This window comes from Neolamprologus multifasciatus, chromosome 7 (genome assembly GCF_963576455.1).
Source record: "Neolamprologus multifasciatus chromosome 7, fNeoMul1.2, whole genome shotgun sequence".
NCBI lineage: Eukaryota > Metazoa > Chordata > Actinopteri > Cichliformes > Cichlidae > Neolamprologus > Neolamprologus multifasciatus.
Genome location: NC_140445.1, coordinates 6,385,815 through 6,400,234, shown reverse-complemented (window position 1 = coordinate 6,400,234; position 14,420 = coordinate 6,385,815). Strand labels below are relative to the sequence as shown.

Sequence of the window (14,420 nt, the reverse complement as noted above, 5' to 3'; positions counted from 1 at the left end):
AGGCTACGTTCACTCTGCAGGTCTTAATGCTCAATTCCGATTTTTTGATCAAATCCGATTTTTTTTTGTCTGCTCGTTCACACTACAAATAAAATGCGACAGCAAACGCGCTCTAGTGTGAACCCTCAAAGCGGCCCGCATGCACAAAAGAAGACGTCACACACAACGCGCTCTGTTTAGACCCAGAGCAAACAGTATTGTTTGACTGATGGCCCTTAATGTAAAGACTTCGGACTTCACGTTTCCCAATTTTTGCTTTAAGTTATTTTGTTATTTACATAATAATGTAAATAACCTAATAATGATCCTTATTGCTGTTTTAGAGGAGCGGTGCTTCAAAGGATAGTTGCAGATTTCTGTCAGAATCTGCAGATTATGCAGTACAGATAAAATGTTCACGTTTCTCCAACGTTGTCTTCCCAACAGTTTCACCGGATGGCCAGGAAGCGTTCGCGATGTCTTCTCCGGCGCTGATAATTGGCGTCTGTCTTGTGTCAGTGACGTAAAAGACGGATTTAATGCGACCTGACCGTTCAAACAGCAGTCGCTTTCTGAAACATCGGATATGTATCGGATTCAGTACCACATACGAAAGTGACCCAGGTCGGATTTGAAAATATCGGATTTGTGCCGTTCACACTGTCACACCATGATCGGATATGGTCAAAAAATAGGTCAAAAAATCGGATTTGATGCGCTTTCGCCTGCAGCGTGAACGTAGCCTAAGTCTCTGTATACAGTCCAACACATAACGCGTGTACAACTGTAACTTAACCAATTGTGGTAACTTCTGGTAACTGAAACTGCTAGTAGAAATAAATTAAAGATGTTAAACATGAGCACAGAGTCAGGATGAGTGAATGAAAGAACTGAAACAAAAGTTTAAAAAAAAATCGTAAACATGTTATAAGCTTCAGTGAGTTACGAGTGTTCCTGACTTCCTGTGTTGTAGGACGCGCCAACCACTGGTCAGCTCTGATTGGTGCATCCCACTCCAGAAGTTACGTGCTGTGGGAGTACGGAGGCTATGCCAGTGAGGGAGTCCGTCAGGTGGCTGAGTTTGGCTCCCCCATCAAGATGGAAGAAGAGATTCGACAGAAGGTAGGATTACCATCAGATGGATTCTCTGTGGGTTCTTTTTGAAGTGTCAGTGTTATTTTCATATCTTTTCATATGATCCTTTCCCATCATGTTGGATTAAAAATTCTAGTGGCACGACACATCAAAAGTATAAATAAAAACCACCAATTTTAGACCATAACAGTGTATATATGTATATGGTATAATCATCATTTGAGGCGTTCAGGTTCGAGGGCTATTACAACATACGGTGAGATTAATGACAGGTTGCTCGAAGAACAAGCTGAAATATTGCTAACACACCAACACGCACGCCGAGCAAACACGCATTTTCAAAGCTGCAGCTGATGAACGTGCAGCACCACAGCGACACTCCCATCTCCACATCATGTCTCGGCATTATTATCTATGATCTTTGTGCTTATTAAACCAGATGCATATTGACAGCTTTTAATGCTAGCCACTGCATGAAATCAGATTCCTTTGGAAACCATCAGCAAACTTCTTTTGACTGAACTATGCCTTTAGGGGATCGGATATTTTTGGAAGGCATTCACTGGATAGCACACTGGGAGGACGAGCTGTTGTCTCAGCTCTTCTTCTTCGTGTGTGCGTGTGTGTGTGGCAAAACTGAAACATAGCGCAGATAGAGAAGAGTGCATAACAGGACACAGCTGACAGGTTTGCTTGAGCATACGTGTGTGTAACCCAAATGCTTGGATGTCTGTCAATATAATATATAATTTCCTATAGCTATATGCTGGACTACCAAAAGGCATTTTTTCATATATTTATGTTCTGCAATTCTTAAAGGAACAGTGATTTTTACATCTTGGGATTAGTCCCAGCAACTATAAGGTGGCGTGGAACAAGGTTATTATCGTTAACGAAAACTAACAAAATAACGAAAACTAGAAGTGAAAAAACATTTTCGTTAACGGAAATAAAAATAAAAACAAAAAAAGGAAAACTAACTAAAACTATAATGAGTGTTCACAAAACTAACTAAAATTAACTGAATTTATAGCAAAAATGTGTTTAGTTTTCATTGATGTGTGCGTGTCATACAATAGTCAAGGGTGAAAATGAAGTTTAGTTTCCAGATTTTTTTCTTGCTGTGCCTCATTATGCCAGCAGGTGGCAGCACGTTAGTCGAGTCGTCTGTGTTGCTGCTCCGTCCACGCGCAGAATCATGTCAGGAAAAGTCGGAAGAAAGCGCCAGAGTCCAATTTGGGATTACTTTGAATATGACTGTGTTTTGGATAAAGCAAGTGTCTTGTAGTGGAAAGAGACAAATTATGAGGCACATTTCTAAAGGGAAAAAAATCCCACAAACCTTAAAGTGCACTTGAAAAGCTCACACAAGAAGGCTAACCTAGCTTACCTTGAGAAGGTAAGGGAGCACACTCAACCCTCCTCCCCAGAAAACAGAAGCTAACCCCAGGCAAGGCAGCGTGATGCATCCCGAGACAACAGGACGGGGATATCTACACAACTGTGTGAGTCAATTGCCTTCAAAAAGTTTATCAATTCACTTGAACCAAAATTACGAACACCCGGTGCTGCGAGAGTTAATAGTCTCATTGGGGCCAAGATATACATTTTATAGTTGCCTGGTATCAATGGTTGTTCATCTGCCTTTATTTATTTATTTATTTAAAGAACCCATAGGTGGGAATGTGAGTTGTCTGTCTCTGCGTGTTAGCCCTGCGACAGACAGGCGACCTGTGCAGGGTGCAGTATGGTAGCTGGAATAGCAACATACCCAAGGATAAGCAGAAGAGAATGACTGATATGATGAAACTGGGATTTTGTTACACTTAATTATTGCAAACACAACTAAAACTATAACTGAAACTAATCAAAACTAAACTGAAACTAAGGATTTTCAAAAAAATAAAAACTAAACTAAACTAGCAAACAATTGGTAAAAACTAATTAAAACTGACATAAAATTGAAAATCTGAAGTCAAAACTAAATAAAAATAAAAACTAATGAAAATTGCAAAACTATTAAAACCCTGGCGTGGAAGGATTCAACTGCAAATTGCATAGCTTCATCGTGAATTAGAATTCAACCTGCCGTCTATAAATGATATTCATTCATTCACTTGGAGTTTACTTGCTGCAATACGTGACTGAGAACTGCTTTTTTCAGACATTTATAATCAGCACAAGACCTTATTTTTATTCTCAATTTTCCATTCATCATGTAAAATCTTATATGGATGAATTTGTGAATAAAAGGTTCTGAAAACCAGCCTGATTACCCAATCATATACAGACCAGATCATATTCAGACTTTTGTTTTTAGATTTTTTAGTTTCCGTTCTGATGTCTCTGCAGTCCACAGTGTTTCTGCTCTGTTGTGTCAAAACAAGTATTTAGCTTTGATTTAGTAAAGTATACCTGAAATGTAGAAAAAGGGTAGTGTTTAGAAAAAAGACTTTTTAAATCACTGAATTTCTCAGAAATCAGGGGCTCTGTGGCTACAGCAGCAAAATTAAGCAAAAATTTGTGAATAAAATGTAGTTATTTGGAAGTTAGACTCTTTAATTACTCAAGAGATGGCTGGAGGTTTCTTCCTGTTAAAAGGGAGTTTTTCCTTCCCACTGTTGCCAAAGTGCATGCTGATAGGGGGTCATATGATTGTTGGGTTCTTCTCTGTATGTAGGGTTAAAAAGCAAATGCAAAAGTGTCTGATGAGTCCTTCTGCCTTACATGCTGGGACATTAAGGGTATTATTGGTCACAGGCTTTCAAGTGCAAGAGAAAAGTAAAAGCTGAGTTCTGTTTACCTTATAACGCCAATAAAATTACATCATCTCGCTGCATCCCCTGCAGCGGTCCATCGACCACTCCTGGATGAACGAGTGCAGCAGCAGGTTTGGTCATTGTAAGGCACTAATGGTAACAAAGCCCAAAGGCTCCCTTGCAGCGTCCTGCAAGCGCTGCACACCCAGTCCAGATTAATTCTTCTTACCATGAAATTCCATTTAAGCTCCTGGTACAAGTAACTGTTGTGCTTGCCACACAGGTAGCTAACTGCTGCTGAATGTAAAGATTTAAAGTGGATCGCATGTGGTGGAAATCTGATACATTTGATTCTGACTCTGGTGAAAGGGCCTAAAAATCTCGTTTTCCATTTCCCTGTTCTGTTTTTTATCTTTTATTTTGGTTGGGGAATATAGCCTCAGTTGCAGCGTCATTTGCCAATAATCATCAGAGGATGAGAAAATAGGATTAAAGTTAAGAATATAACTTTATGTAATTATAACTAAAGTGCATTAAAGTTACATAAGCAATCCTGCTCTAAGGAGAATAGCTGGAGCCCGTCGTTCTCTGTCCAGCACCACTACTATGAACACAATGCCCTTTCTTCCCTTTGCCTGCAATGCAGGTGTGACTGTTTAGGAATTTTGTGAAGGCTTCCCTTCGCAAAAAACGAATTAATAAATACAATTTTTAAATAATACAACGATATAGTTCTAGTTTAGTTCAGCCGTTTATTTCATTAATTCCTGTCTCCCTGTTTGCTTTCCAGAAATATAGAAGGAGCAAAGAGCTGATTTGTAAGATGTGATAACAGGATATTTCCAAACTTTAAGGGAATGTCAAACTGAATTTTCAGGTCTAAAGCACAGAATCACACGATGTAGGTTATAATAAACAGATGTCATAACAGGTAGACTGGGGAAAAATAAAACGATGCCAGTGATTGCACATGGCAAAAACATTTGACTGCATTAAAAGAGCCTATTTTGCTGTATACCACTAACACTTTATAATGTGCATTCATTTTACACAGAAATATTCAATATAAATGTATAAGCTGTCTTGTCCATCTCTCAAAAGAGCTGGCAGTCATTTCAGTTTACACAGTGTTTCAGTTTTGCCACCACATTAACATTAACGTTCAGTATGTTAGTGTGTTATAAAACTGTAATTACTGTGATAGAAGATTAAAACGCACTGTCTTCTGATTAAAATGTTACATTAATGTGAACTGCTTTGACCTAAAGTATATGGATGTCTCTGTGTGTTTTCTTTCTGCCTCACAATGTTTCTGTGGGCACTGATAGGTGCGTCCTGGCCATTTGCGAGGGAACAATAGCGTGGTGCTGGCGGGCTGTCAGTGTGGTGTGTGCCTGTCAGTTTAGGTTTGGGCTGTTGTGTGGAGACATTATAAGCTGACAGACAGCCCTAACTCCTCTCTTGGCTGGCTCTGTCTGTCTCTGGGGCTAATAACCACCCTGAGACAATAAAAACTTCAGCCTGTCTCATGGTAGAATGAGATGGCTTGATTGTGTACTGTAGACTGGAATGTTAGCTATTGAGCTGTTGGATGAAACAGCCCGATTGTACATTGGAATGTCAGCTATCGAGTTGCTGGACTTTCTACCAAGTCTTAAAACCTTTTTCTAATACGCCCATGATTCAAAAGGTTGGGTTTTTCTTTATCGGTATATCCTGTTCATGTGAAAATGTTCTGTAGACCTGCAGTGTTTCAGTCTTTCAATATGCTAGGCTGGCTTATTTTTATTTATCTAATATTTTTATATTCATATCCATTAAGATACACTAAACCTATAACATATACAAGTTAAAAAATATGTAAACACAGTATCAACCCAGTAGTTCAAAAATACGAAAAATGAAAATAATAATAATAATAATAATGGATTGCATTTATATAGCGCTTTTCGAGACCCTCAAAGCGCTTTACAATTCCACTATTCATTCACTCTCACATTCACACACTGGTGGAGGCAGCTACAGTTGTAGCCACAGCTGCCCTGGGGCAGACTGACAGAGGCGAGGCTGCCATATCGCGCCATCGGCCCCTCTGGCCATCACCAGTAGGCGGTAGGTGAAGTGTCTTGCCCAAGGACACAACGGCCGAGACTGTCCGAGCCAGGGCTCGAACCAGCAACCTTCCGATTGCAAGACGAACTGCCAACTCTTGAGCCACAATCGCCCAAAATAGTCATATACAGTAAGAATAAAAGGATTTCCAATATATTATAATTGTACTAGTAAATTTAATAATATGGTTTCTGTACCTTTGTCTCTCATTTCTAAAGAGTTTAAAAGATCTGTAGAGTTATTTGGAGGAACAGGTACTAAATGCATTTATTTACAGTGTTAACACAAAGCTGACATTTCCACTTGGATTTAAAAGTGTTTCCATGCTTTCAGATTCAGTGAATTCAGGAACACATTATCAACATTTTCTCTATTTTGCCTTCCCCAAATGATGACTTGCTCTTATTAGCTGGTCTTTCAAGCGTGCAGTGGTTGAAGTTGCAGTGTGTTACACTTTGTTGACTGCCCATGGTCCATATCATCATCCTGTTTGAAAGCTACTTTTGCACTGTTTTGGACTGGCAGCCTGTCAGTTGTATCCTGCTCCTCATCCAGTGTGAGCTTGGATAGCTGAGACAGAGCAGCTACACTACCTCAATAAGTGGCAGTGAAACAGATATTTATGTATTGTACAGTATTTAAAATTGTCCACAATATGTGCTGAATGCCAAGTGTCTGTTTCTGGTTTTGGTTTTTGGTTTTGTCAGCATCGCAAACCTAAATCTGAAGTGCTATAAACAGCAAATCATCAGCAAATGATCAGGATCTGGTACAGTTTTTTTTATTGTTGGAAAACTTCTAACGCTCTCGTTCATATGTGCACTGACTACGATGAATTTTTATGTTGTTTTAAATGCACCTACTGACTGCCTTAAAATAGCAGCTTGAAATGTGTTTTGATGTTACGCTGACGTGTAAGAGGGAGAATGGCACCTCTTTCATGTTGCTCTTTTGTTGTTGTACTTTGCTTGAGGTTGTCGATTCGCTAGTTTTTGATCATAAGCCAAGTCAGCCCATTTTTACACTGGCTAGAGATGTTGATGAAAAGAGAGAACATCTGCTTTACTCAGCTCGGAACGAAATTTTGTGACACTGGCGTTTACTATACATGTTAAACTGCAGATAAGTATGAATGACATTTTTCCTTCTTTTCAGTTTGAAAGAATGATTTCATATCCTAGTAATATCCTAAAGGTGAACGGTAGAGAGTAAATTGCTATAAACTGGTGATTTTGAGTTTGTTGCATGAGCTGTGTTCCAGATACAGCATCCTTGGCCCCTCAACAATCCTGGCCTTTATCGACATGACACCATCACACAGTTGCTGCAAATTTTCTGTAAATCTTCCATATCACCACATCCATGAGGAGCTCTATTGAATAGAGATCTGGTGACTGTGGGAGCCATTTGAATACAGTGACCTCATTGTCCAAAGAACCAGTCTGAGATGATTTGAGCTTTGCGACATGGCACATTATCCTGCTTGAAGCTGCAATCTCAAAAAAATGTGCTTGGTACCAAAATACCAATACCACACAGGGCCCTGTGCTTTGTTATTTTAAGCTGGGTTATGTATAGTTGGGTATCTGTTTCAAAAATATATATTAGTTAACTTTCCAAGGTTTCAGGCACAAGAAAAGTAAAACACAGATACACACATACACATTTTTCTTTTCAATTCGCTGGAGCATTAAGGTTCAGACTGGGTGAACATCGAAGTGGCTGCTGTAAAGGTGGGAAGCCGACATGGGTCAGTAATCCCTGTCTTAGCTGAGAATCCCAACCATCCAGAGGAGCAATCAGCTGTGGTGATGTGTGGACAAAGCCTTAAGACCAACCTCTCCATCGCAGCGCCAGCCAATGCTCCCCATCTAACAAACGCCTAAGCCCGGCACAAGACAAGCAGACTGGCAGACAGAGACGCAGACAGGCCGGGGAGGGGAGATGAGACCTCAGAGCTCTCACTGTGATGATGTACCTACAAGCCAGAACATCTCTGTCAGAAAGGTGCTGCAGCAGAAGACGTCATATACTCTATTAGAAAGTAATGACATGAGATTTAATAACCTATTGAAAGTTAAACACAGGGTTTTCTGTACATAAATATTTAGATGCTAAATATGATGTTGACAGAGCCGCGTGTGTCGCGTTACAAAAGAGTGAACAGCCGAGACATTTTTTTCACAAGGCCTCTGCGTTCATCTTGCCGTCCGTCCTCCTGCTGCACCTGGCATCCACTCCTGTTTGCACAAATGCCCAACGGGCGCAGCCCGACATGCATGAGCCTGTGGAAAATTTGAGATAATCTTTGTAAAGCTGCAGGCACAGATCTGCTCATATCACAGTGCACATCGAGCATTATATTGCAGATTTAAACATGCCAGTATCCTCAAGTGCTGTTGGCAGTTTACTGAAGTTAACCCTTTAAAGCCGGTCAGAGCGGGCACGCTCCGTTTTGCGCAACTATTTTTAAATCCCTGTAGAACCGGAACCGCGTAAGCTAGCGCAATAATAGAGTTGTACTTACATCTTATGCCATCAGCTTGTCCTAAGTCACAGTTTCCTTCCACATATAGCTTTGCAAATATTGCATAAAAAGCGCTTGCAGGAACAAAAACATAATATTCCAGAAACACGCTTTGCCGATCCGATCAACTGTTCGTAACACTTCCCACATTGAAACAGACATCAGCGCGAACGATTGCATGTCCGCCATGACCTGCCCGGAACCGGAAGTGACGTCATTTTTGTGGAAAATTTAGTGACACCAGCCTATACTGGTGTCATGTTTGACTTTATGCATTTCTGAATAGTTGCTGGGATGCTTAGAACTCAAATTGCACTGCTTTAAATAGTTTATTTTGATGCACATGCTGTTTTCTTTGCAAATTTGCATCATATGATTGTTTTTCGTTTTTCTTGCAGTATATAAAAATTGGTGTATCTCAAAAATAAAACTATGAAGACACTCAAAATAAATTTCCTGTTGTTGTAAACTATTTTTTGCAACTTTTTTGTATTTAAAGTTTTGAGGGATAAACCTCTTAAATTTCTCTAGGTAGAAATATATGTAAAAAAAACGAAAACGATTTTCAATTTTTTTGTAGTTTATTGCACTTTTTTGCAATTTATGTAGTTACTATGAACTTAATGCATACATATTATTAAAATTTAGGCTGTAATGGTTGTATTGATGTATAGCAACTTGAAATGCTCCCAAAAGTGGCACTACAGCATGTAAAAATATAGAGTAAGCTCTGGCGGCCTTGGTTCTATGGTAGGTCTTAAAGGGTTAATAAGCTGCAGACCTTTTATAGTACCTGTAATCCTACGACTACACTCAGGTAGAGTTTAAAGGATTTTATTCTAATTTTTTAAAACTGCCATTCCATTGTTTGCTTAATCAGTATAATTAGCAATATTAGGATATATTTAATGCAAGTTGAAGGAATTTAATTGGTAAAACATGCAAATCACCTTAAGGTAGTTCCACAGCACAATGTGTTTAATACAGATGTACATTTTACCTGGTCTGACTACTTGTGTTGCAAATGTTTGTTGTGATTAATGCATTGAATTAGAACACTTTCACAAAACCTGCTGCCTACATTACAAATGATGCAATCTGGGAACCCATTATCTGTCACCTGCTGACTTTGCTTCTGGGGACGCTGGACAATATTTCAGGGCTTTTGGTGTGGCAAGCACACGCGTTGCTGGCACTCTCTCACTGTTAGTGAATGCAGAAACATTTTTTTAAAGCTAAAAAGTCCATCCATTCCCTCTTTTGCACTTCACACAGACTGTTTATCTGGATGCAACATACTCAAAGGTGATTTACAAAATGCTTCTTAGACTACAACACGAAGTGTTCAATAAGAAACGTGGAAGTATAAAAGAATCATATGTTCATATGTTGATAGATGGTTATCAAGATTATCAAAATGCAATTCACCTGGCAAAATGAAATTCAGGGGTGTTGTGCTACCGTCAGCTGTTGTATCCTTTTAGCCGTAAAGCACAGATGCAGTGTTTGCTTTGGAGTGATGATGGGAACATGGAATCTCTGGGCTTTGTGAGGGCTTGGGCTTGTTTAAAGCTTGATGGGATTGAGCTCTGGAGACTAGATTAGCACCTTGTGTTTTTTGTTGATCTTTCTCATTCATAAATTAACCAGCAAGTTTCCACTGTGGTGGGGTCTGTTATCCTAATGGGAGAGCTCACTGCTGAGGGGAATTGCCACTGTAATGACAACATGCTCTGCTTATGCTGGCTACAGAGACATTATTTGAGGAATGAGGTCTGCAGCAAACTTTAGGTGGGTGATGCATTTGAAAGTGACATCCAGACAAAGGGCCCATGTTTTCCCAGCAGAACATGGCATTGTAATGAGATAATGCATATCCATTTTGGGGTTTCTGGAGGGCTTGAGCTCGGAGGCGGGATTCACCCTTATTATGGGCGAACACAGTGCAGGCTCCAGGAAAATATGCAGACTCCACACAGGCCCCATTGAGCCACTGGGTTTGGACCTCCTTACTGTCAGGCAACAGTGATAATCACTGCACAGTGTAATCCCATGTCAGGTAGTTTTAATCTGATCAGCGTGTGTTTTTAATGTTGACGTTTCGCTTATGGTTTGGCTGTTTAAATCCCGTTTAAAGACGTGGAATCCTCTTAGTGACAAGTTGTATGGGGCAGCTTATAGGGGTGGGCGATATAAACGATATACGATAGAAACAATATAAATTTGGCCAACGATAGAGATTTTGGGCCTTTCTCAATATGCGTACTTGTGCGTACTTGCGTTCTCGTGTACTCGTGATACGTCATCAGTCGGAGACCAAGTACTGTTCCAATTCGAAGTACGCATCAAGCCGAGAACGCGAAAAAGTCCCGGATGTGTTCTCGCTCCGCCCGTTTTATCGAGCATGCATCGGCGGTGACTTGTGTGGACTTGGTACAGCTAAATATCCCAGAATGCATTTCGTCCAAAACTCAAACGCGGCAATGGCGGACGAGCGGGGCTAAAAACTTTTAAATATTACTCTTTCTGGGTCACAAAACAATCTTTTAAGTTCTTTTCAAGTGAGAATGTAGCTGTGTAAACTTCAAATATCTGCTCGATTTATCAAGATATCATATATTTCCAAACGAGCTCCGACGTTTTCGGAGACGTCTGTGACCCACCAGCTCCATAGCAGACAGCGAGGTCGCGGATTATTACAGCCGGCGAGAACAGCGGACTTTTTCAACCCCCCCGCGGTCTTTTCGCTACTCAGGTTAAACAAACCCCAGTATCTGTCTATTGTATTGAGTGTCCACTAAAATAAAAATAAAAGTGTTCTAACATCTCACCTGCTTGTTTTTATTAAGGTATGTACACGTATGTACATGTACACTATTTTTATTAATAGAGATTTCACTAGTGAGGATAAACATGATATATAAGTCACTTAGATCACTTCTAAATGTTAATGTTTGGCTTATTTCGGCTTTTTATTTGTTCCTGAGTAAACCGGTTTGGCTGTGATTAAAGTTAAGCTTCATAACATATTACTCACAGTTAAATTAAGGACGGCAGTAAAAACTCCGGACGTGTGACATCATCAAGTACGCTGGTGTTCCAATTGTACAAATCGCGAGTCAGTGCTCGCGTTCTCGGCGAGTCCGTACTTCCGTGCGTTCTCGGCGAGTACGTACCCGCCGAGAACGCGAGTACGTGCTCGCGTACTTGAGAATTGAGAAAGGGCCTTTGACTATACCGCTCTATCGCGATAGCGCATGTTGATGATGTCATCAAGCTGCGCCTGTTTTGGTCGAAAGCGTCACAGCGGCTACAACCATTATCATCTGCAAATTATGCCGGGCGACAGTCATAGCGAAGAGATGAAGCACTTTTGAAATATTGGGAAAGCCGAAAACTCCGCTTCACTTCCGTAACATTGATTCATTAATGTTGAATTCTATCGTAGCTGTTCTAGTCCCATATTGTTGCAGTATATTAATAACTACTTCGTATTGTGGATGAATAATCTCAGTTGTTCTCCTGACTGAAGTTTGGCCCGTGTATAGCATCCTGCTATGCGATTCCATTTGTCCCTGACCACCAGAATCCCTCACGTTAACTTTTATCGAGTGGGAAAAAAAGTTGGCGTTCATCCTCCAGCTTCACTGTGCTAATGTTATGCTAACATAGCTGTGTCGCTAGCAATCACGTAGCACAACATTATATACCAGGTAGTCCAACTTCAGTAAGCCTGCAAACGCCACTGCTGTTAAGTTTTCTGTCTTCATTTATGTCGGAAGTGGTAGCAGAGCTGTACGTTTGAATTAGTTTCAAAAAGCTCTCAGTCAGAACATGGTGTGTCATGTTTAGGTGGAAACTAGCGGGCTAACTTCCTGTTAACTTCTAACTCCGTTAAATTTAATAACGTCTGTTTTCATGGATGCCTGGTTGTTAAACTTAATTGTTACACCTGGTAAAGCGACAACGCTGATGATTTTATTAAAGATGAAAGAATTTAGACCGTTTTTAACTCTCAGTGCTCGTTTGACTTTGGGACCTGAAGCGGACGGAGTTTTGGACCCAGATTACTCCGCGAAGCTCCTCACTACGGCAGCCGTAATGCTCTGACAATCCATCAAAACATTTTTTAACAGATTTCTGCACGCCCAAATCGGTTCGAGGTTAATAAGCACAACCAGAATTCATACATAAGGCACACTCGATTTTTGAGAAAATGAAAGGATTTTAAGTGTGCCTTATAGTGTGTAAAATACGTTATACAGAAGAAAATAATATATTGCGATATATATCGTTACCGTACGTGCTTCAAATTATATCACGATATGGATTTCAGGCCATATCGCCCAGCCCTAGCAGCTTATTAAATTAGCTACAAATTCTTGATCATCCACAAATGATTCCTAAATAACCTTTGGTGCCACCACTGCGATATAATGCTAAGTGTCTGGTTTTTTACTTTAGTGAACTAAAGTGAAAATCATTCATGTCAGCAGGTTAAGAGCAGACAAGTATGAGAGATTTTTGTCCCTTTGGGACCCAAAAGTATGTTTTAATGTCACCACTCAAAACAAAATTACACGGAGCATTTAATTATTGATTGGTTTCAAATGTCACATGAGGCAGAGAGTTTATAACCATCACATGAACGGAGGTTGTAAAATGTGAAGTGCTGCTGGCCAGGGATTACGTTCTCATCCTTGTTAATGCCACAGCTCACGATAGAGGACACAAAAAAAACTGCAGCTACCTGATTATTACTTCCACTGAAATGCCACGTACTCTCAACCAGCTGTGATTGCGTCAAGATCAGACAGAGAAATGTCAAGAGCTGCTGGCTAACAAGAAATTTGTATCAACTTTAAAATGAAGAAGTGTTTGTCACATTTTAATTACCTTAATTTCGTTCTTTGCCTTAATGGTGATTTTACTTGTGCACTCCAGCTTACCTCTGAAAGGATTTGTGAATCGCAATCTTCTTCTTTCCGCATGCATCGCTCAGCAAGTGCTTCAGGGCACTGCGTGTTATGACTACAGCTGTTGTTGTGGAAACCATTTTTTTGCATCTTCTTTAAAAAGTTGTTCAGCTTTTAGCACTGTAGGCAGCAGTCAGAATCCATGTTTTTTCCTTTTAAAACAGGGACACAAAGGAGGCAGGGGTATAAAGAGAGGTGGACAGAGGGGGTCACAGACACAGGTTTTCGCTCCAAACGTTGCCCTGAGCATTAGACCTGACCATTTACTGCCCTGAGCTACTAGCTATCAGACCTCCCTGGGGGAAACTGCATCTGACATTTTCTCTGCCCAAAGTGACGCTTTTAAAATCTCACTTTCACAAGTTTGAAATGTGTCACAGTGACCTCTGTGCCAGAGAGGATGGTCATGGCAAGAGGTTTGTGGCTTTCTGCTGCTAGTCTGAACCTATTTTCATTATTTCATTTCCTTAGGAATTACCTTTATTAATATCTATTTTATTTTTTTCCCCATTCCCTCTTAAAAGTGGACAAACTTTAGTTCCTTAAGTTACTTATCTTATACTTTTATCTTCTGTCTCGCTTTTTGTTTCTCTTTGCAGTTTCTTTTTCGTCCGCTTTGTTCAAAATTTAATTATTTAATTTTTTCATCCATCCTTAAAACCTTTTTATACTTTTTTTGAAAGTTCAGTTTAAATACAATTTAATTTTTTTTAGTATCAGTTTACAAAAACAGTGATCTCATGGTGCTTTATATTGTAGGTTAAAAGTCTTTCTGTTGCGAGGAAGAACTCCCTTTTAACAGGAAGAGACCTCTGGCAAAACCAGTATCAGAGAGGGTGAAAAGTTGGGATGGAGTGGGGGAAAGGGAATGCTGACCCGCTGTAAAAGGTTACTTTCTTCCTTTGCTATTTCAGCTTTTCCAGCTCTGATGTTAAAAGCCCGACCTCACAAGTACTACTGTTGTGTATCGAG

General features: G+C 40.0%; 1 protein-coding gene and 1 long non-coding RNA gene across 2 annotated transcripts in view; both read left to right on the top strand.

The window, feature by feature from the left end:
• Positions 1–14,420, top strand: part of spon1b (spondin 1b) — a 135,917-nt gene that overhangs the window by 43,203 nt on the left and 78,294 nt on the right. Inside the window, exon 6 of the mRNA XM_085169083.1 lies at positions 953–1,101. Coding sequence (XP_085025209.1) covers positions 953–1,101 — 149 coding nt within the window. The remainder of the gene's footprint in view (positions 1–952; positions 1,102–14,420) is intronic.
• The window catches only part of LOC146513618 (uncharacterized), a 49,441-nt gene continuing 36,128 nt past the window's right edge, over positions 1,108–14,420 (top strand). Inside the window, exon 1 of the long non-coding RNA XR_014875457.1 lies at positions 1,108–14,399. This is a non-coding gene — a long non-coding RNA (uncharacterized LOC146513618). The remainder of the gene's footprint in view (positions 14,400–14,420) is intronic.